A 24,695-nucleotide genomic window follows, 5' to 3' on the forward strand; every position below is an offset into this window, starting at 1 on the left:
AAGCAGGATTCAGCTGCAGAAAGATGTGCAAATTGAAATGATATGTTGAAATATGATGCATGCAACAGACAGTGAAAGCAAACCTACAAACTGTCGTACTCCGAGATCATAACATTGCAACAACGTACAATATGTGAAACTAGCCACTGTGATTAAAACTTGGTTTGAAAAGATAAAGGATGAATGTGGCGAGCAGGTAACAAGCCCAGTAACCATTCAAATGGGAACATGGCAAAGCTCTAACAATAACGGTTTGTTGTACAACATTGAACTGAAGTGCGACTCGTAGGGGAAGAGCGAGCATTGATGTCCACCGCATGATACTAGCACTTTTACACTCTCCATTACTCTCAAATAGGCTGCTGTTTCGCACACTTTGTAAATGAAAATGCAGACATAAGATGTCATGAAAAATCTATACTTAAGAGCAAAACTGTTTGGCCATTCGTTTATTGGAAATTACCAAGTGTAAGACGGGAACAGGCACATCTATTACATTTCTCTGATGAACAAGAGGGGATACTTTGGCTGCAACTAGACCACTCTTGAGTTCACTTGGGGAAAAGGCCTGCATGCTCCATAAGAATATGGAAACAGCATAAATAAATTAGAAGCTCTTGATTAGGATCTCTCAGTGTGGATTGTTGGCGGAGCATTGCTAAAACTGTGGATAAATACCATCCATAAAGTGTTTTAATTTAAAACAAGAACAAGCCGAAATAAAAGAACTGGTCGTTGACTAGTTACAGACTGTTTACATAAGCTACAAGGAATTAAAAAAGAAACTACGAGTGATTCCCCTTCGTTCTTTGCTAGTCATAAACCTGCAGTACACATTCCTGCCATTATGAAAACAGTTATTTTCAGCCTTCAAAGCATGGTTACAGGACGGCTATCTATTGGCAGGTCACTGTACCCTGGAAGGGTGGATTAAAAGCAGCATAGTTATGTACCTTTAGTATGACTTTTATCATTTCAGTGCAATAAACTGAGTAGTTTCAATATCCATAAGCTTCACACACAGACTTGTGAGATTGTCAACACTTACGGCACGTTACTTTCATCTACATGATTTTAATGGATATATGAATTCTTTTTCATTAGATATCTTTTAGGCAATAAAGGACTGAGCAACATTGGCATCCCACGGAAACATAAATATATAAATTACACTTTTATACACGTTCTTTTGAACATAGACACAGACATTCATGTGCATAACATTATGAATGGTACACTTAGTTGCAAACAAGCATACACATGTATTCCAGTTCTGATGTAATGAAATTGTCTGGGAAGATCATCAAAGAAAAAATAAAAGTGGCTGACTGACTACCTCCCATTAGCATCTGAAGACACCAGTACATAATAGTTAAATTGTTGTTTGAGGTGTTTTTTGACAAGGCTGCAGACGGTGGGAATATTGCAGATATATCAAAAAAGTTTTGAAATGCTTCTAAATCCTAATCAACACTGATTTGCGGCACTAAAGCATAAATGCAAAAATATATTTTTACTGTTTGGTCTCGGTTAAGCTCACAAATATGAAGAACATTCTGAATGGTGGGGGGTGGGGGGGTAGTTATCTGAGCATTCTGGTTTCAGTATCCCTTATACCACATTATTTAGAACATAAAAGTAGGAAGATTTACCGAAACCTTTTGAAAGCTTTGGACCAAATGAATTACCTAGAATCCATGTTACAGGCATTATGAAATGATGTCAATGGAATAAGTCCTGACAATATCTACATTCGAAAAAAAAAGAACAGTTAGACCAGTAATGGCAACAATGAACAGGTGGCCTGTGCAAAGCTTAAAATAAAAATTACATGGCCACTTGTTTCGTCACTTTGTTGCAACTAAGTTCCAGAGACTATTCAGCAACCAACATTCGGTCAGGTAGCCAAGAGTGACATACCAACAGAATTGTATACCAGCGTAGATCTGGTTGGGAGTGTGCTGTAGCTGATAAACCCTTCATTGGAGGTAATCATGAAGGCTTTGATAAGCTCGTCATTAGGTGCTTTTTCTATTTTTTGAGATGAGATTAGACTTAAGGTTGGTAGAATGGCGTATTTCGTCTGACTTAATAATCAACCATCTATTTGCCTCAATGAGATCTGGTTCATGCCACCAACCATCAATACATAGGCATCGTTATGCATGCCCTCTAAAATGAAACAATATAACTCTGCCTAAATTTAGAAACATCTGTTGCATGCCTTAGAGAAGAAGAGTTAATAGGACAGCCTGCCTCTGTGGTGCCAGCATTGCAGCCATAGGTTATCTGATATTTTGTGCCTCAGCAATTCTTTGCACTGGTATCAGTAAAAATATGTCATTGTTTGGGACATGGTATTACAAAAATATGACCACAAATTCATTTTCTTTTTTGGTTCAAGAAAACATAAAAAGCTTTTTCAGTTATATAAAAACTGTTAATTTTAGATAAAAATACAAACTTCAACTTTACAAAAACACATCTCTGTTGAATACACATAAGCATAACATTTTTTTACCAAAAATAAAGAATTTAGGTTTATACGCAGCATGTTTTCCACATGCTACAGTGACACGCTACAATGCAATTACAACAAGAAGCCATCCATTCCACCAAACGAAACATATTAAATAAAGTTAGTTTTATCTTGAAAATAAGGATTTGGCCAATACATAATAACAATAACTATTGGGAAGCTGGCACAACTCTCAAATTTCTTTGGATATCCTATCATTTATTTCGGCACATTTTGACATTATGGATGTACGAGTGTGGTAAACATTTGTTTAATTTGATGACTAGACGTTACTTGGGCATTCAAATACATCTCCTTTGTTCAGCATGCTCCTCGGAGCCATACCAAGACAGACCATTGTGTTGCACTGGCTTACACATAAAGCAGCCTTGTATACGTGTTATTCATAAATGGAGTCCATCAAATAATAAAAAGCTTAGGCAAAGAGTAAAAAGAAAGCTTAATAATCACTTTATGGTGTACAAAAAAGTTTACTTAAGGCTCCCCAGAAGGTTTTCGTAAAGACTTAAAACACCACTGAGCAAGGATGCGTTGTTTCTTTAGCTTCTGTGTAGTACTTGATCATTTGATACATTCCTGCTTCTTTTACAAGTCGTTAGTCTATCAGTGTTCATCCATCTTCTTCAAGAAAGTAGGCACAGCTCTTGACATAAAGCACCATTGACCGCTCTGACATGAGTCCGCTATTCACTTCTAGCTTTGTTGTGTTTGTGGTCCTTTTGGTATCCTCCATTTGTCCAACTGCCCTTTTCTGTGGCAGGGAAAGCTTCTCATTGTTTTACAGAGTGCTAACACACTTGCTTTGATGTCACATTACACAAATGTACATTGTTTCTTTGTTCTCATGGAGTGTTCTTTTGAGTCAATCTTCACACACGAGAACAAATACGGGAACACAGTCAATAAAGCACCATACATAGTAGGTTCAGGAATGTAACAAACCATGTACATCCATGTCCCAGATGGAAGTTTCTGTAGCTTATTTTCACCTCACATCTGCAGGAGGGGAAGCAGAAAATAAAAAGTATATAAATAGGCTTAAGTGAAAACATATATACTTTAAAGGACAAACTGCACTAAGTTCGAAAAAGAGGATTTCAAAAGGCATCACAAAAGTGTCTAAGAGTAGATAATTGATCATTTCAAAAATCAGATCAGGTGCTACACCCAGTACATATTCTTCTTAAAACAGCCCCTCTATGCGTGTGATCAGTTTCTAACTTGCCTTATCAAGTGGTATACTTAGTTTGCTATGTCCATCTAAAACTCACACAATAAACAAGTCTTTATTGCCTACTTTTATGGTCTGAAGGACCTATTTACAACAAAGCCCTTGTACAATACAGATTGAGAACTAATTTTAGAGTTTGCTGCAGAAAAACCCGAGACATAACCAAATATATGTCAGTCTTTGAAAACTGGAATGGTCTGGCAAAATCCTGTAAAATTAAGTTATACTGATGGCTCTCAAATTACAAATAAACTCCATGGTGCTTACGGACCTATGTATCTTTCAAAATGCCAGAAGAACAGCTAAATGCCCTGATTTTTCTTAACTACAGATACTAGGAGACTGACCTCTATTGGCTGCAATGAAGAGTTTTCGCTGAGTAATAGACATTTTGTGATTTGATGCAAACTCTAGAATGCATACAATAAGCACATCATTAACCTGATGCCAGCGGATCCTTAAAACCGTGTTTTTTATGCAATATGTCAGCCGAAATAAAAAATACAGATCATTCAAAGACCGATGTTATTTAAGGTTTATTCTAGCACCAGGTCTTAAGATGGTGAATTTGTTCAAAAATAAAAGTTATAAGTTGTGATCCTTATAACCTTTACCTGCAGTATACACCTATTTACTAAAAGGGTGGTTTTATGTAGTCCACATTACCGTCATTGGCATAGGAAATGTTGTGTTATGGAAAAATATGTGGCAGGTGGCAACTTCCTAAAGCCTATTCCGTGGGCCATGCATAATGTATAATATACTATACGTACCGCACACTCTCGGCTTGCTCTCTGAAACACAAATCATTTTCAACTATCAAATGCGCTCATGCATTATTAGGTGATGCTTTGACCTCAGGAATCAATGGTGAAGACACAAAAGCAAAAGGGATGACACTTCAGATCGCAGAAGCTTAAGCAGAGGCACCTTAAAAAGGGCAAAGAGGGAAAAAGAGCCCAAGAATGCAAAGTTGTTTTTTTTTGGTGATATGTAGCTCAAAGGGAAAATACCAGCAGGAAGAATTATCAAAGCCAATCATAGCTAATCTCTTTGCAGCCTTAAGGTAGCAAGTGTCAAGATTCGAAAAAGTGATTGTGTCAGTGTGATAAAGTATTTGATTACGTTTTCATTGCTTGTGGTATTATTTTGTAGCAACTTTTTAGGTCCTACCTGATTACCAAATACCTCCAGAAGTTTTAAGCTGGTTTTAACTTTTTTCGCTTCCGTTTTTTACCTGTTTCCCTAGGCTTTCCTGTTAACATAAGGGCAGGGCTGGTAAAGAGCCCTATGGAAATGCACGTGGATGAATATTGACACAACAAATACCTGAGCTGGCTGTTCCTAAAAGAAAACCGATACCCCTTGAATTTTACCATTTTTTTAAGAATATTAACTTAAAAATGTTTCTTGCACCTTTAGTAACAACAACCTCCCAACATTTTAAATGGAACTAGTTACCACAAGGAAATATTGCAGTGATTAATTAATATAGCACATGCTCACTTTAAGCAATTAACATGTAATGTGATTTATATGCATACAGCCAGCTCATCAATACAAGTACCAAAACATGCACTTGAATGAAGTCATTTCAATCTATGAGATCTAAGGTACGCTAAATGCCAAGATGCTGTTTTGCTTAAGTTAGTGCATAGTCACAATTATTTATTGCAAAAAATGGTGCATACGATACAGAACAAAACTAATATACATAATAAACAAGCACAGTCTTTATCTATTTTGTATATACCACTAAATAGTCACATTTCTATTGAGCGCAAAAGGCTGCCCTATTGCAAGAAAAAAGTTCATAAATAAAATCTAAAGTAAAATGTTAAATAATTACCTGTTTCTTCTTCCCGATAATCTGAATTAGAATTTGATGCTGTACAGATGCATTCCAAATGTTCTTCTAACCTGACTAGGACTTCTTTTAATTTGGGTTTTTTCCTTATGTACTCTACTTTTGCCACCTGTGTAAGACAAAGGTTGATTTGTTAAACACCTATAGTGTACAAATAAAGTATTCACAAAGGTATTATAAACAACACATACAAGAGAGCACACAATAAAAAAATTGTTACACATGATGCATGCTCATTTTCTTTTTTTTAACACAGAGTTTTATATAGCGCGAACTTGACTCGGTATTGGGTATCAGAGCGCTTAACATAGCACCAGTTGCGTTACACGAAGCCACATTCATTTTTGATAGGCAAAGGGAGATTAAGTGATTTGCCCAGAATCACAGGATGATCAGAGTCATTGCGGAGACTCGAACCCGGTTCCCCAGATTCGAGGTCGACCGCCCTAGCCGTTAGGCCAACTCCTCTCCCCTAATCCTCATCTTTCCAGTTAAACAAAAAAGTAGCTGGCGCTTGTTTTCCATGTTCTCAAATTAATAAACTCATGTCCTCTGTTGACAGCTATAGCATAAAAGTACATTAAGATGCTTGAGACAAGCTGGTGGGCGTCAATCAGCTTGCAACTAAACTATATTTACATGTTTTCACACAAGCATATTGCAGTAAAAACGCCTGTAGATATTACCCTGGGTAGAAAATCAAAGCTTAGTTTAAACTTTAAGCTCATGATTATTGATTTAAATTTTTTTTATAAATAAGGCTCAGTTTTATTTGCGACCCCCATATCTCATGTAGAGGGACATATACTATCAGGATATGCACCATTGTTAAAACGTCGCTATATCCTACCCTGGATTGACAGCTCTGTACTACGACTCAAATCACTAAATAGAAAAAATTATTGCAGTGACAGCATCAAATAAATAACATTACCATAATCAGATAGCAAAACAAAAAATCCGAGTTCAATGTCCAAATGTTAGATAAAAAATGAGGTTGCAAGATGTAAGATGAGACGATAGGGCTCACAAAACTGTACATAATTCAGGATTTAGACTATTACACAACTTCAGGAAACTGCACAAATGGTAACTGTCGTTTTGTTTTAAACGTCGGCAAAATACTTGAGTAATGTTAAAAAACATTCATAAAGATAATGTACCACTGTGCAGAATATACACAAAGTTATTTTACACAGTGTGTAGGAACAGAGTTGTTACGTCATATGGTATTCTATTGCACTGTATTGTAATTGTAGTAACGTAGGGTGCCCTACCCCTGACAAGGCACTGCATCGCTTTACGGCAAGAAGCATGCTACTCCAGAACCAAAGATCAGAAACTAATCAATTGGTGGTGGTGACTGGGATTAGTCTTGTGCTTTTAAAGAATTAATTCCATGCATTTAGTCCAGTTTCTTTATGAGCTTAAGCAAATGATTGACCTATTGACTTCTTCACTTATGATCCTGTTTGAGCACACAACACTGTTTTTAGTTGACAAGTGTTTTCCTTTAATAACATTTGGTTTTTCAAATGGAATGGAGGCATAATGTATCCATACTACGTTGAATTACCACTGCATTCATTTTTTTCAAGTGTTAAGTCTCTTACAAAAACTTAGCAAAGTGAACTATTATTAAGGGTTCACTAGATCATCAGGATTCCTGGCTGGCTAGCAGGGCACATACTGTTTTGAAAGGCACATCATTTTTAATGCACCAAGAACAGAAGAGTGATTTAACAGATCTTTCATTATAGGATCATCCATACTGAATAATCTAGAACAGATAGGTCTTAAGCAGTGTTTTAAATGTTGTGTAATGTTTGTCTTTCTGATACTTACTGGCTCATAGCGAGACAATTTTAAAGACTCTTACATGAACGAAAGACAAGTAACAATGGAGACCCATAGAAGGTGTTTACTCCTTGACCTGAGATATCTAGCTTCCACATTACGTTTCTGAGGTAAAAGTGATCATTAACAAAGAGTTATGAACAAGTGAAGTATCAAGAATATCATTCTGTCTGTCACTGGAAACCAAACACAGCCTTTTAAGTACCAGTGAAATAGTCTCACTCGTGGTAGTCTCTCGTGTGGTAGTTTCACGTCTGCAAATGTTTTGCAACTGCTTTAGGACGTGGAAAATGTTTGACCCATCAAAGTAAATTGCATTACAGGTCATTGCTAGCGCCAAATTTAACTCTAGTTTTATTGCCTGTTATTTTCTCTGGAAAATTGGCAAAAATAGCACAGCAGCTTAAGACAATTACTTGTAAAGCTAATCTGTTCCTTCATAGAAAGACATTGGGTATTTGAACTGGAGGGTATTTCAACTGGATATCTGCTACTTATGCAGAAAAGGTACAAAGGGGAATTTAAGACTGAAGTGGCCACATGTTATTCAGCTAAATTCAAATTTTTACCTGAGACACCCTTGGGTATTTGTGCGCTCTGTAAATTGCTCAAATAAATAAATAAAGTCTTAAAAATCATTCTGATAACTTTCAAAAGATCTAATTAATTTAAAACGTGTGTGGTATAATCATCATAAGTGTGACCATTTATGCCCATCAATGAAAGACATTCATGCAGGGGCAGAATATATATGCCAAATAGCACTGATTACATACATGATGGCACATGTCACTAGTGAGGAAGAACATTCTGTTCCATCCTAGATGACCTGTTAAACACCTGCTTTATTAATAAAAGGCTTGGATCATTCTTCAGTTGGCTCAGAGCTCAGGCCGCCTCCATCAGTATATTCAACACAATTACGTGAGGTAAAGTGTGGCAAGGCCTAAAAAAAGATAATTATCCTACATAATAATAACAGTAACAAAGGCTCATAGAAATGGATGTTGTGCTCGCAGGGCTAAATTGTATCTGTCTTTCTTGTTCTGAGCAGAATATCTTCTATTGATTGACAAGCTAAAAATATACACAAGAACCTCATTTTCAGGATAACCTCACACAGACAACACATTTTAATTTAGCCTACGATGCAGACTGGTGCAGTACATGCAATGCTGCCACATCCTTTTGCCACATCCTTTTGCTGGAATTAAAAAGATGAAGGGTGTGGGTAGGCAGTAGACTTCCAGTGGTGTCTTAAAGAAGAAAAAATTATTCTGGTTGAAAAACAGAAGCCTAATATGAGGGATATATTGATGGTCAAGGCCACTAGGCATCTCCTCCCATGACTAGATAAAAAGTAAGGAATATAGGGAAGTGGCTTAAAAATTAATTCCTCTAAATATTGCGTTAAATCACCTAACAAACACTTCTTCAGGGACTACAGTGAGGAAGAAAAACATATAACAAATCTTTGAAGCAAAGACTCCCCAAAAACATTTGTCACTGCCTAATAGCCTACAAAGTAGTTACCATCCTTCAATCTTATTGACCAGGATTTACAGTTATAGGAATATCACTTGTTTTTTATTTGAAAAGAAAAACATGATAACATCAAATTTCCCCTCACAAGACTCTCCCACAACCATTACCTTTTTTACTCAATAGAGCATCTTCATTAAATTGAAAGGTTTTAATAACAAGTGACAGGGCGAGTTAATCCATACCATCACTAATTTAAAACCAACGTATTACTTTATTGGCCCTATCTCAGACATACTTGTAGAAGACATAAGACACCACTTTCCCCCCTAATGGACAAACAGTGGCAACATTTTGTTAACTCCTTCTAGACTGGCCATGAGAAACACACTTTTGCTAAAAGCCTGCTCACAGGTAAATATAATTTGCCCTGTTTCAGGAATCCTTCACCTATCTCAAACCTGATGGGTGACATACAATAGGGTTTCAGAATTCTGTACTGAAACTGCTACACTACCAGTAGCAGTCAGTTCCACATGAGTGCCAAACTCTGGTGACTCCTGGCTTATCTTTGTGGATTCGTGGGCTGCCTTTGACAAGTTCAATCACCAAGTCTTAACGGCAACACCGAAGGAATGCACTGAAAAGGATGTACTGTTCTTAACTGTTTCTGCTTCTAAAGAGTTGTTCCCAGGAGATAAAAACTGGATATGTACTCTTTGACATAGTGCCACAAATGCAGGGTGCTCCTTTAAGGCTCATTCACGTCCTCTCTTTGCTTCAATCATTACCTTGAAACTCTTGGGGACAGCATTCTGGCACAACACACCGCTATTATGTGGATACATATTGTGCTTGAAAGTCTCCTCTCCGGATGACATCACACAGCTTCCCCTGACCTAAGGTAAAATTCATTCTTGAATGACTCATGATCTTCTAAACAGCATTCCCCATGTCCCACCCTCTCACACCTGCAGGCGAATCGACATGTCCTAACATGGCAGATCTCCTGACTCTCTTGCACTGCACAACTGACATTATTGATTCTGCTAAATACCGAGGCTAAATTTCCAACTTGATAATTAACCTCCACACATACAGAAATCACATGGCCAAAAATGCTCAGTCCCAACCACGGCTATGGTAGACTGTTAAAATCTTTCATAGTAGGGCAAGATCTCATATCAATTGTGCAGTCCTCTGTGCCCACAAGGTTAAACCCCAAAAAATCGTACTACTTACTAGGATTTATAAAGTGCATTTTGTCGTCTTAAGACCTCTCTACATGGTGTGGCTCAGCTACTATCTGGGGGTGAATGTATTGCCCAAGTCACCAGAGTTCTCGCAATGCTTCAATGATTAGCAGTTGACAAAAGGTGAATGTAGAAAATAGCCTGCTTGGTGCAACTACTACATCTAGGAGCAGAAACTGAATATCTCTTGATGGGGAGGGGCTTCTTCCTTTACATAATCTTTATGACTCTCCTTTTAGGATTGCTAGAGTGTAAGAAATGACACAGCACAGGCTCTCTCAGGAGGAGTCCTAAAATCCCCTCCTGCCTGAAATGACAGATTGTTTTGGTGCAATGACAGAAACAAATACAACTTGTAGAGCATGAATAAAATCGTATCTCTAAATAGACCATTTAGTATCCAACAGCATGGGAACTTTCTTGGTGTTAATAAGTGAGGTACTATAAATGAGACAGTGGCAGCATAGACTAGGAGATTCAGAGTGTGTTTCTGGATTATGAGGGCGGTTACCATGCTTAAAACCTCATTGAACACCATGATCATTTAGAGACTGTGAAAATTATAATATGGAGACTGTCCGCTAACAGACCTGTCCACTAAAGGTGTGTATTACTTGAACTAAACTCAGGTGGGAATAACTTCTGTGAAATGATTTAGTAAATCTTTAAGCTAAATTCAATTATCAAGTGCTCCACACAGTGGAAAAAATACAGCCCAAAGTTGTATTTTCCTTTATAAAGAAGGAATGGCGGGGTGTGTCTAACATTTAATGGTGGGACTACAAAGTCAATGAGAATTCCAACACTTTATAGTCTGACCAATTCACTGTTGGGAACTGTGTAATTGTGATACATTTAGAAAATGAAATACAGCATTGGCCCTTGGACATATAGGTTAAGGAACAAATATAAAAATTTAAATTTATATAGTTATTTACTCTATAAGTGAATAATTCGTAATAGAAGCCAAACATTTGTATAACTGTCAAAAGTCTAGGACAAAAATCCAATTTAAAATAGAGATTTTACTCAATGTGTATGTGCCATTCGACATAGCAAAAAATGAATGAATGAAGGCCCCACAAATATCTGAACTTGTGGATATTCTCTAAACTGAACAGGAAAAGACACAGGAGAAACCTGCCTCCAATGCTAGACTTGTTAACATATAAATTCCACAAAAATGAAAACATTTCCACGTAAGCAAAAGTTACTAGCATGGAAAAAATGAAATTCCACCATTTTCAAGTCTGTGAATCTGGAATTAGATTTTACACCTATAAAAGACATTTATGAATACCCACACAGAGGCTAGGAATTTTAGACCTCCTGGAGGATTTAGAAAATCGACGATTGAGTACTCATTAGGTGCAAGGTCAAAAATAATTCTATTACATTTCTCAGTAAGCCACGTTTTAGTTCTGAGGAATAAAATGTAGTTTTCATCTGTAAAAAGATTATGTATATTTCGCACAATATTGTGATTGAAGTTTAAAAATGGGACTGCTTACATTTTAGTGACCTAAGAGAAGTATCATCATATTCATTTTTAGCTTATTAACAGTATATTGAAGTAAACAGACAACAGTAGTAGATAATAGATGGTACACTATTTGCGATTCTGGATTAATGTTTCATTGGAATACACAGGACCACCAAATTCAAAAACGTGTGTGTACATGAAACTGCAATTTAAAATCCCAAATCATAATTCAAAGAACCGTAAATTCCACTTAAGACTCGATGGAAAAAACAAGTAGGCAACATTTTCTGCAGTCATGTAGGAGTGGAATCATGGAGCTCTCAGCGAAGGGGCAGAGAGTGGCGTGGGAAGGGGATGTAATCCCAGAGATGCAACATTTTGGGAATTGAGCACTATTAGCAATGTTTTCCACCCTCTTGGTAAATGTAACTCGGTATGTTTTATAAAAATGTGAATTGTTGGTGAAATCAAATGAGAGTGGGTTAAAGCATGAAAGGAAAGGTGGGCAACAACTTGTGAAAGAAGGAACATTAAAAAGGAATTAAGAATGTAATCAATCTATCAATCAAAATAATAGGCTGTTTTATTCAAGTATACGATTAGTGATAACAAGTCAAACCAAAGGGAAGATTTTGTCAGGATGATTGGCAAATATGAAATAGAACGTGTAATCATTGTGTAAGAAACGGTATGTAGATTATGAAGTATGATCAAAAGAAACTCCACGTTACTAATTTTAACAATAACAACCAATAATGGTGTGAATGCAAACATAAGCCCAAATTCATTACAATGTGTTGATAAATTAGGCTAATAGAAGTTGAACTTCTTGTTTCCATATAGCGTGTTTCGATGAAGAGATGGATTGTGTCAAAACAGGTTAAAAATCACTGGGCCCCTGATGTCTTCGACAGGAATGGCTTTCCCTGAAGCTCGTTGAATTATTTTAAATGGTGTGGGTCATTTGCTACTTTTGGGGAAGGATTAGGATGAAAAATATTTTCGTCATTTGGAGAATGCAGGGGCCCAATGACGAGTAAAACACCTTTGAGAAATGTGTCAATGTACAATTACACACCAGAGATTGGGAATCCTGGGGTTCATAGCATATGATCTGTTCTAACCAGTAATTAATTTGTTAAAGAATAAGGCACAGATTTACAATAACTGGCGCATCCCCAGGGATGCGCCAGTTATTGAGCGCCGCAGCTCCGCCACCCATGGTGCGCCGCATTTACAATGCGGCGCACCATGGGGCAAAAACGGCACAGATGCGTGACGCATCTGTACCATAAGGCGGCGCATGGCTGGAGTTGCGTCGCAAGCGCGACGCAGCTCCAGCAATACTCTGGGGGGCCCTATCTGTCCAATGCTGCGTCAAGCCTTATGCCTGCTTCAAGCAGGCGCAGGGTTTTGACGCAGCATTGGCCTAAAAGTGCCTGCGTGAAATCTTGTAGATTTCACGAAGGCACTTTTGCGAGGCGCACCTGCCCCGGAACGCCCCCTCTGCGCAAGAACGCCTACATGTGGCGCAGGGCTTTACAACACGACGCATCTGCCTAGATGCATCACGTTGTAAATGGGTCGCAGGGATGCGCCACGTTTACGCCGCCGTTGCATGACGCAACGGCTGCGTAAACGTGGCGCAAGTCCGACAAAAATCTGCCCCTTAGTGTAGGCCCAAAAGTTTTTCTCGGCGGTCCCTAGCTAGCCAGCACTATCGAAGGTCAGTGTGCCGAATGTCAAGACTGTGTAGCCTTAATTCCACCTCTGGCCTCTTAAAGCCATCACTAAACCCTCCATGTCTTTTTATTTCACTTTTACAGGTTCTTTTTCACCCATGTTCTCTCCCGTTGTCACTGTTTTTCCATCCTTCTTTCCACCATTTGTGTTTTTCACCCTCCTGCTCAGGGTCAAAGTAAGTTAGAAACAAGCATTTACAATGCAATGGTTTTGCCTTTGTTAAAGTTAGAGCTATTGGCATTGCTCTTGACATTTTTTTTATTTATGTTTTTTTTTAACATAAATAAATGGCATTGTCATTTACAATAGCAGGGCAGGGCACAGGGAAGGGGGGCGAGGAGAGAGGAAGGAGAGCTGCGGGCTCAGGGAAGGGGGGGGCGAGGAGAGACGAAGGAGAGCTGCGGGCTCTTGTTGTAATGCTTGCATGGATGAGTTGGTGGATGCATGCATGGGTGCATGCATGGATGGGTGTATGGATGGGTGTATGGATAGATGCATGGATGGGTGGATGGATAGATGCATATATACAGCCAATCCCTCAACAATTTATGCAATCCACCAACCCATCCAACCAACAACCCATCCATGCATCCACCCATACATCATGCATACATCCATCCATCATGCATCCATCCACCCACTGTGTCCCACTCCGACCCCTCTAAATATAACTCATTTTTTTCTGTATATAGAGATGACTGTATTCACTAGTATATGCAGTAGACCTTTCTACTCTAACATTCTTATGTGACTCTTGCAGTACATCTATTCATATCCCTTCCATATGTATATAGAAATATAACGAGAATCAACAGTCTCTTCTTTGTGTGACTACATCTAGTACATTTCAATTGTTTTCCTGTTTGTATCTTTTACTTAACGCATGTAAATCAAAGTCCTTAGGTTTGGCAACTGGTTCTTATGTAAAGCGCTCTGACACCTTCGGGTAAAGTTCGCGCTACATAAAATCACATTAAATAAAACTTTACCCCACAAATCCAACCATCCATTTGTGCCTAGGCTTACATTTTACGGCCTCGAAGCACACAGAGAAGGGACAGTTTACTAAGTCGAGGCTTTGTAGGGTGCATGGCAGGGGACAGTTTTAGGCGCCAAGGGAGGGTAGGGAGCAGAGTCAGAGTACTTCACGGAGGTAGGGGGCAGTTTTTTATTGTTCAGGGCAGGGGGCTGCGGTACTTTTTGGAGCATGGTCTTATTTTAAAGGGCTCAGTTCAGGTGGAGGAATGGCACAAAACACCAGGCAGACAGAGGGAAGAAGGACACAACAAGCCCCACACACTGCAAGCTCCACACACCTCATTCGTAGCATCTAGCACCGACCCATCCCAGCTGATGAGGTACGACCCTTCAACAAAAAAAACACACACACACACACTAAAAGTCCGACTGCCTGCACATTTAGTAGCTGTTAAATTAACTAGATCGTCCAAAAAAAAATCAATGAAAAGAGACAAGCTGGACCCTGTTGAGGGCGATCTGGCCTAAGTGGCAGACATTCAATAAATATACACAGAGGTAGTCAATGCATCAGGCTCCTCAAACTACCCAGAAAGTTTCTGGAAAATCACTTTTTGCAGCAGGGCTATTCGAGGGAGTAGCACCACAGGAGCGGCAATGATCATGTAAACAGAGGCTGACAAAATATGAGCAGTTACAATCAAAACAATATTATATAACACAAAACGCATGCTTTCTACATATAACATTGCACTTCCCCGTTTATATCCAAACACAGCTTTCTGAAAGGCGAAGACTGAGCATGCCCCTCGTTTGAACCCAAACACGCCCCCCTCACGTTGTGCAGCTGTGCTGTCACTTAAACAACTTGTAGTGCCTGGACCTAACAAGAGCCGTGTCAAAACGAGGCGCTCGGGCAAAACAACAGCACGCCTTTCTCTCTCGGTACATTTGCAAGTCAAGTAGATTAACGTCAATAGGTCCCGGGAATTGACATGTCATAAAACTCTGCCCAGGCGGCTCGATAGCCTCATGCTTGGCCCCATCAACCTTCCTCCTCCTGAAGTCCCCAACCCCAACAAACCCGGTCGGAAGACAAACCAGCTGCAGTACATGCAAAATGTGGTTGTGAAGACTCTGTGGAAACACCAGTTTGCATGGCCCTTCTATCAACCTGTAGATTCTGTGAAATTAAATTTACCCGATTATCATAAAATAATTAAAAATCCAATGGACATGGGAACGCTCAAGAAGAGACTTCAGAATAATTATTACTGGGGTGCAAGTGAATGTATGCAAGATTTCAACACATTGTCGAAGTATCCCTCCTTCTCAGGGTCTGCCCCAGCCGCTGCAAATCGCGCACACATGCTGCAATCAGATACACACGAAGCATGCACAACACCAGAAGGCAAACTTGTTTCAACTGAATCCTGATTGCCGTCATCTATCTGGAAGGAGTGCACTTGTGCATTTTTTGCGTTTCGTGTGTGTGTGTGTTCGTTCCACAATCCTGAACTCGATCAAACTCACGATCTTGAAAGCAGGTACGGACCACAAAAGTAGAGAATTACTTTTATTCGATGCAGATTACAAAGTGCAAGTGCAGTGTCATTAGAAAGCTAGTGCCCATCCTATATATATTTATTTTCAGAGACCCCCGAAAATGACAAACATATTTTTTCCCAATTATACTACAAAATGTCCAGCTCTAAGCATTGCAGTTATGTTCAGCTGTCCCTTCTGAAAGTGCAATCAAATACAGGATTACTCAATATACTGTGTGCAGCCTGGTTTTCCTAAAGTTTAAAAGTATCCACACTGTGATCCTTTATCAGAAATTGCATAACTCCCCCCTTTATATCTCCTCCCAGTCAGCACATTAGTGACAAAAGATGGCGCTGATGGCCCATTACAGAGTGACTTCACTAAAAACAATCCTCTGTTCTCAGACTGAAGCTCCTCTTGCACACTGCTTGGCACCTCCACATCAATGTAAGACCCCACTAAGGGTCCCTGTCCCGCATTTTAAAGGCTCTTCCTTTTAGAACATTTCAACCCATAGTGCCTTCTAAAGGGATAGTCCCTTATCCAGACAAACCTGCAGAAGGTTCACAATGCCCATCACCTCTAACTTTTCAAATTGTATAGGTATTGAGGTAAATCATCTGTCTTATGGCCATCTAAGTCAGATTTGGTTGGTCCGGTCCATTCTGTACTCCAGACACAGTGTGAGGCCAGAACCTGTGCTGCGCCAGTGGCCTTCATCCTTTGAGACTTGCTGTTCATCTTCGATAAGCTGGCCCATAACTCTACCTTTGCGCTTTATGTGCTGCACCTCCAGCTGGGTTTTATTGGCATTGATTTTCATATGAATAGATGAAATGAATGGATTTTCATGGGCATTCGAATCAAACTAGCGCGCTCTGATGACTCCATCACCAGTATCATTTGACAGTGGCTTAGGAATGGTGGCATGGCACTAATACAGGTGAGAAGATGTTCTAATGTCCCTTAGTTAGCTAAAGGCAACCATCATTCAAGTGCAATGGGCTCCTCACATCTGTGGGCCCTGGTGCCACTGCACCTGCTGCTCTGAAAGCTGTGCTCCCAGGGTATGCCAGTTAAAGAGCAGCAAGCTGGGTATTGAGTCCTCTGGGATATTGCAGCATGAAGGGAGGATCCAGACACTGAAAATGATTCCCATCTTCAGGATGTGCTGCCACATGTAGAAGACATAGATGTTACAGGCCTGAAATGCAGAGTTAATGGAGCGGTTAGCAAAGGGACCGGGATAGAGACTCAGAGGGCCTCCTAAAATATTCATCATACGTCTAGTGACAACACCATGAAATGAAGCCTACGATTATGTAGGATTGCAGTTATTTAGGCTTAGATACTGTAATGAAAGGCTCCTTAGGCGATGACCCAAACTGGACAGTACCTTTGAACATATTCACTTCAAATGACATATGGCCTTCCTTATCAATGTACAAGCATTGCAAAATCCTGCTTCATAGTTTGCCATGACCCAGGATGTCTGTGCCACAAATCCAAAATGCAAACAGTCAAACACGCCTCCAGCCAGAGGAGTGGTAAGGAGCACACCATGTGTGCACCAGAAGTATGGCCATGTAAACATTAAAACAAACCTTAAGCAAAGAAGCTATGTTTAAAGCACCAGAGGCATCTTAGCTGTAGCCCTGGAGTGAGGTTGAAGAGTAAACCTGGAAATAAGCTGCTCTAAGTGCATTGCAAGTCTCAAGCACAAGGAGCGCGAGCTCGCGCTACTGCGGGGGAGGGGCGGACACCGACAATGTGTCCCGGCGCCCCTCCCTTTCGTGTGCTCACTCACCGGTCGGCGGCTCTCTTCAGCCGGTGTCAATACCGGTTGCTGGGTGGCCGGCGATCTCACTCGGAGACTCACCCCCGCAGGCACGGCCTCCGTCGCGGCTTCTCTGCTCCCGAGCGGCGGTCCAATCCGGTCGCAGCTTCCACTGGCCTCCGATGACGTCGAGGGGTTCCCCGGAGTCAGCCACTCACAGCGCGGCTCCCGGGGCAGATCCTGATGACGCGGCGATACTTCAACCAATGGTGGCGCAGCTCACGGGGACAGGCCCACTGCAGCGGCCAATCAGAGCGCGCCTCTGCCGACGAGCCTCCAGGAAGCAACCAATGCGGTCGCGGCCCCTTCGTGCATCGGCCAAGATGCCGAACAGCGGAGAGTGAAACCACGCCCATGGAAAAAATCTCGGGAACGCCCCCGAATCTGGTCCAAAATTGACGGACAGAGCCTTCTCCCAATGGCTAGCCTCCATTTATGGAGCTAGCCAATGGGAGGAGGGGGCGGATACCCGACCCCACAGAGAAAAACATAAGATTTTGCTAGCGCATGCGTACTTCGTACGCATTGGCTAGGCAAAACCTAAAAATTAGAACAAGTCACAAAAACATGAATGCCAGTGGGCTCCATCAGCCCAAATTAGGTACTTCCTAACATGTACATTAAAGTAACCAAAGTGAGGCCCAAGAAAGGTTTTGGTATGTGGCAGACAAAACTAGCGTGCTGCATAACACTTTGGGGATAGTGCACTATAGTTTAGCTACCTGTCACGAAAAGCCTTTTTACAAACTACACCATGCTATTGCAATAGGATCTGTTCTTTTATGCCTTATAGTGAACTGCACCCAGTGTCTCATATTCTCATGCTCACACACATTTATTTCAATTTCAAATTACACCAAAATGCCGCCAATAGGCACTGTGGAAGGTAAATGCATGGGAGAAAAGTTGAGGACGACAGTCACTTAATGTACTGGACAGCAGGGCTACTTTAGAGCTGGCAGAAAATCAAACAGTCGTGGCGGTAATCTGTGTAGAACGTAGTTAGCAGTAAGGGTGCAGGAGTTGGTTCTTGTCACGTTCTGTGTTATATGTCCATCGTTGGGGTTTTTATCTTCATCATAACCTCAAGGAAACAGTTCTGTTTTCAGAGGACCAAACAGTTTGGATGTGGCGTCACAATTTATTTGAAGTGTGCCAAAGTTTGGGTTGTGCATTCACAGGGATCTATGTCAATTCTTTTTTTTGTGAAATTTTGTAGGCAGATGGTTAGATTCACAGCCGTTAAGAGGGTCCTGTTGGGAACTTGGTCCGCGCCCATTTCTGCTTGATTTCAAAGCACTGGCTCCACAACACTTTGCACATTGTTGACATATGTTGAGTAATGTTAGTTGACTCTTGAATAGCACAATATCTACTACTTCATAGCCTCTTGGCACAGAAAAAGGTTCTTGGTGCATTAACTGCAATATTGTTTTTTTTTGTACAGCTGTGAAACATAGCAATTCATTTTATATTAGGATATTCGTGTTCCTATGGCTTAAAGAATATTCACTTTTTTCATTCCACTATTACAAGTTTCCCTGAAATCTACAACGGCTTAGGTTTCAGATTTCCAAGAAATGTAACTAGGCTGTACAGTACTTCTCGTTCAATCATCTAGATCCTTTATCAAGGAGGAGCTCCCCTAATGTGCCCTTTGTGAGGGAAAGTAAAAGATTACTACACTAGTGCTTAATTAGAGCCAGTTGGGGGCACCTGTACTCATGTTTGGAGACCTGCACTTATTTTAGCTCATCAGATGCTGATTGCGAGCCAGAACACACAAAAGGGAAAAAAGAGAAATTCTGAAAAACTGGCACAAAGGGAGAAAGCAGGGACCAGCAAGAGTGAAATAAAGCGATGAACATAGAGGGTGCCCCACGAAATGGACTCGGATATGGTGAAAGTGGAATGCTTATCAGGGCAACATATGTGAGCCCCACGGGAGGAGCCGACGTTGGATGTCAGTGACTAACCGATCAGGGACCACAAGCTACAATGATGACTGTGATAACACGTGGTAGCCATGTTGTCAATGCATAGGAGACTTGTAAATGATAAAGAGTCAAAAAAGTCTAGACCAATGTTTTATGATTCCTCAATGCACCATGTAGGTACCATTAAAGTTGAATACTATGTAATGCTTGGAACCAGATATAAAATGTTAATGAAAATGTTTCCAAAAAAAGAGTGAGAGAAAGAGGCACCACTGTCTGGTAGTAGATTAAAGAGGCCTGGCGTGAATTTAAGACTATGAAGGTTTGGTATCTGGCATACTGACTTTTAATAGCACCCTGGAGCAGAGCTTTGGGCACAGGCACTCATTATTTTACGAATAAAGCACTGGGTTTAACATACTACATTGCCTTTTATAGATGCAGATTTGGGGTGCATTTGTAAAGACTGACAGCACATCTGAAGCTTGCTGTCACTGTCTGATTATATGCACCTTGTACCCCAGCCTCTAAAGAGGGCTCTGTTAGTCGCTTCGAGGATTGAAAAAATCTATTGTATTGTTTTATAATTGTGACTGTGCCAACTACCTGAGGGCATTCAGACCCACCCCGAAGTGTTGGGGAGGCTACAGTGGAAGCACAGGGTGGTGAGTTGTATTACCACTCTGTGTTTTCATTTTACACTTTCCTGTAAATGCTCTAGCTTCACTAGTTTTGTGGCCACATTAGAGAGCACATTTCTTTTCCGGATCAGGCATAAAAATCTGGTCTGTGCTGCTATCACATAAGAGGAGTATGCACCAGCATAATCCAGCGTCATCTTCCAAAGCAGTAATCTAATCCCAGATGTATTGTGTACAGTAAATTCCCATGCCTTCAACTGCTAGTTCACATGGGTCCTCTTATGGGTTTTTCTGTATTGCCACGGACTTTAACTGGCCAACCAGATGTATGACTCAGTATCACCACTTGCTCTCCACTGTCCTCAGCTACTTCAATAACACTTGCTTTAGAAAAGTTAGATCAATTGCCAGACAAACCTGATCTGAGGGGTGGATTCGCTGAGTTCGGCTAAGTCATCGGTTTCCTGTATGCAATCAAACTGTACACCAAAAGAGCACCATCAGTTTTCCCAGATGGAATTAGTTACTTACCTGTACACTATAGTTCTCCAGTATTATCTTTCATAGATTCACATGCTTGTATCTTCCCCGTCGTCATGGTGGGAGTCTCACGGTAACAGAATGACCAAGCAGTATCATAGAGAAGAAAAACTGCATAGAAAATCCCCATAGGGGCTGTATTATTTGGTAACCAGACCATATCTTTGTTTGGACCAAAAGCCAGCCAATCAGCATTGCTGCCCTGCCCTCACACTCCCCAGCAGAAGCTTCCTGCCTCAGATTTCCGTCCCCGAGTGAGAGACATGGATAAATACCGAGAAACAGGATCTGCCTGAGAAACGGGGAGGCGGGCGGGCGCATGTGAATCTATGAAAGATAATACTGGAGAACTATAGTGTACAGGTAAGTAACTAATTCCTTCTCCAGTATTACATCTTTCATAGATTCACATGCTTGTATCAGAGTAGTAAGCAGTGCTCACCAAATATGTAGCGTTTCCAGGACAGAACTAAGAAGGAAGCTCTGCCGTAAGACATAGGTATAACAAAACACATCAGCATAAGAAATACGATAAATGCATGTTGACACATAAATCAAAGTACTGCATATACAACAAATTATGCCATTATGTCATACCTTACTGAAATAGACGCTTCAGAACAGCTTGTCCCACTGCCGTGTCCTCTTTCCACGCAGTGTCCAGACAGTAGTGTCTCGTAAATGAGTGCACGCTCTTCCACGTTGCTGCTCTGCAGATGTCAGGCAGCGCTACTCCTGCAAACAAGGCCATCGAAGTTGCCATCTTCCTTGTGGAATGTGCATGCACCTTAGAATCTAGCGGCTTCCCCGCTTTTTCATGACATTTCAGGATAGCTGAGGAGATCCATCTGGCAATACTCAGTCTTGACAAAGGAAGACCCTTCCTTTGCCCTTCAAAAGCAATGAACAATTGCTTGGACCTGCGGAACGTTTTTGTCCTTTCAATGTAGAACTTTAGGCATCTGGAAATGTCTAAAGAGTGTAAGGCTCTTTCTGCTTCCGATGAAGGATTGCTGAAAAAAGTAGGCAAAATAATGGGTTCATTGAGGTGAAAAGATGTTGCCACCTTGGGAATAAAGGTAGGATTTGTCCTTAGTATAACCCTGTCTTGACGAAATTGTAAGAAGGGTTCCTCCACTGAGAAGGCCTGGATTTCACTAACCCTCCTTGCTGATGTTAAGGCGAGAAGGAGGGCCGTTTTCCATGACAGGAACTGTAAATCTGACTTGTGAATAGGCTCGAAAGGAGGCCTCATAAGCTGCGATAGTACTGTGTTGAGGTGCCACGGCACAGGAGGGCGTTGGATGGGCGGGTAAACCCTAAAAAGTCCCTTGATAAATTCCTTTATTATTCTGGAGGACCAGAGAGATGGTTCATTTGGCTTCCGCCGGAAGCGCGATATTGCTGCCAAGTGTACCTTGACCGAGGCATGCGACAGACCTGCCTTAGATAGAGACAGCAGGTAAGGAAGGATACCTTCAGGTTGTACTTCAAACGGATGCAAGTTTTGTCTGCTGCACCAATGGCAGAAACGGGTCCATTTCGCTGCATATGTTTTGTTTGTTGATACAGCTCTAGCTTGTGAGAGAACATGTCTGCATTCTTGCGAAATATCTAGATTTTGAAACTCCCGCTCGTGAGGTTCCATGCTGACAATTTTAGAGATTGCAGATTCGGATGCAGAATTTGCCCTTCTTTCATGGAGATGAGGTCTTGAAATGTCGGGAGCTGGATTTTTTCGCCCCTCGACAAAAGAAGTAGGTCTGAAAACCACGCCTGTCTCGGCCAGGCTGGTGCTATCAATATGATCCGGCACGGTTCCAATCTCATCTTGCGCAGTATTCGCGGTATCAACGGGAAGGGAGGGAACGCGTATGCAAACCTTCCTGTCCAATCCATGAGGAATGCATTTCCCTTGGAGCCCTGTTGATGGTATCTGGACGCAAATTGAACGCACTTTGAGTTGTTTTGCGTTGCGAACAAATCTAATGTGGGAGTGCCCCACCTTTGAAACAAGAAGCGAATCTGAGTGTGGTGTAGTTCCCACTCGTGTGTCGCCTTGGTAGTACGGCTCAGGGCGTCCGCCCGTGTGTTGAGGACTCCCTGAATATGCTGAACCTGAAGTGAAATTCCGTTGGTTATGAGCCATTTCCAGATTCTTTGCGCCAATGCCGACAGCTGTTTGGATCTCGTTCCGCCCTGCTTTAGTAGGTAAAACATGGTAGTGGTGCTGTCCGTTTGGATCAGTACTGACGAATGGCGTATTCTGGGAAGAAATGCTTGAAGGCCTAGGAACACCGCTTTGAGCTCCAACATGTTTATGTGAAGCTGAGCTTCCCAGTCTGACCAAAGGCCCTGAATTTCCAGCTCCTGAAGATGCGCACCCCATCCTTTCAGCGAAGCGTCCGTTGTCATCACGAAGTCGTGATCTAGAGGAATGAAGCTCAAGCCTTGATCCAGGTTCTTTTGAATCTTCCACCATGACATTGCCACCTTCATATGGCTCGTGATGGTAATGCGATCCTCGAAGGTACCTTTGGCCTGGACCCACTGCTCGTCCAGTTGTTCCTGCAAAGGCCTCATCCGAAGCCGACAGTTTGGTACCAGTGGGATGCAGGATGACATCATCCCCAACATGGATTTGTATATCCTCACGGAAGTGGACCTTTTTGCTTGAAGCGATGCCGTTAGCCTCATGATCTTTCCCATTCGTTCTTCGGAAGGGTAGGCTTTCCCTGCACTGGTGCATATCCATGCCCCCAGGAACTGGATGCGCTTGGCCGGAGTCAGCGAGGATTTCTCTAAGTTGGTCTTCAGGCCCAATCGCTGAAACAGCCGGATGCAGCTCTGAAGAGATGTTGCTGCGTCCCTGAAAGATGGACCTGTCACCAACCAGTCGTCCAGATATGGGTAAATGTAATGCCCTTGCAGTCTTAAATGGGCTGCCACCGGGGCCATGCATTTGGTGAATAACCTCGGGGCTGACTTGAGTCCGAATGGCAGGACCTTGAACTGGAAGTGGCGACTCTCCACGACAAATCTGAGATACTTCCTGTGCTTCCGAAGAATTGGAATATGGAAGTACGCATCCATGAGATCTAAGGACGCCATGTAGTCGTTTTCTTTTATCAGTAGTAGAATTTCTTGTAACGATAACATTCTGAAGGGTATCTTTTTTATGTACCGATTTAGATCCCTTAAGTCCAATACCTGTCTCCATTTCCGGGTTTGTTTCTTTTTGATGAGGAAGAAATGCGAGTAAAAGCCTCTCCCTCTGAGATGTTGCGGCACTTCCTCTATGGCTCCCTTTTTCAGAAGCGAGATAACTTCCTTCTGCATTTCCTGGCGATGTTTGTTGAGCCTGAGTACTGGGGGTTGATCCGGAGGTATTTCCACAAATTCCAGAATGTGGCCCCTGCTTATGACATCTAAAACCCATTTGTCCGATGTAATGGACATCCAGTTGGTGTAAAATTGAGACAGACAGTGGTCTTTGTCGTGGATCTGTTGTGTGGGGAGCGCCGGCCTGAAATCATTGACGTCTATTAGACTGCTGAGGTTTCCCCCTGGCGTTAGATTTGCCTCTGGACTGTTGTTGGTAAGAGGAGTTGGAGGACCTGAATTGGTTGTTAGTGTTATACTGTCGATATCCTTGCTGATTATACGGCTGATATCGGTTGGATTGAAAAGAGGCTCTTTGATTAAATTGACCTCTTGAACCTCTCTTCCGAAAGGACTGAAACCTTCCTTGCTGAAGCG

At 41.4% G+C, this 24,695-nt stretch overlaps 1 protein-coding gene across 2 annotated transcripts in view; it reads right to left on the bottom strand.

Annotated features, from left to right (window-relative positions):
- Nucleotides 1-1,058: 1,058 nt before the first annotated feature.
- Nucleotides 1,059-24,695, bottom strand: part of PDGFA (platelet derived growth factor subunit A) — a 96,121-nt gene continuing 72,484 nt past the window's right edge. The window contains exons 5-7 of one of the 2 annotated variants that reach the window (XM_078664904.1): nucleotides 5,620-5,746; nucleotides 4,944-5,025; nucleotides 1,059-3,535 (exon numbers count right to left, since the gene is read on the bottom strand). In XM_078664904.1, the coding sequence (XP_078521030.1) occupies nucleotides 4,970-5,025; nucleotides 5,620-5,746 (183 nt within the window). In that variant the 3' untranslated portion in view covers nucleotides 1,059-3,535; nucleotides 4,944-4,969. The remainder of the gene's footprint in view (nucleotides 3,536-4,943; nucleotides 5,026-5,619; nucleotides 5,747-24,695) is intronic. The other variant, XM_078664905.1, reaches the window with a different exon arrangement.

This window comes from Lissotriton helveticus, chromosome 10 (assembly GCF_964261635.1).
Source record: "Lissotriton helveticus chromosome 10, aLisHel1.1, whole genome shotgun sequence".
Classification (NCBI taxonomy): domain Eukaryota; kingdom Metazoa; phylum Chordata; class Amphibia; order Caudata; family Salamandridae; genus Lissotriton; species Lissotriton helveticus.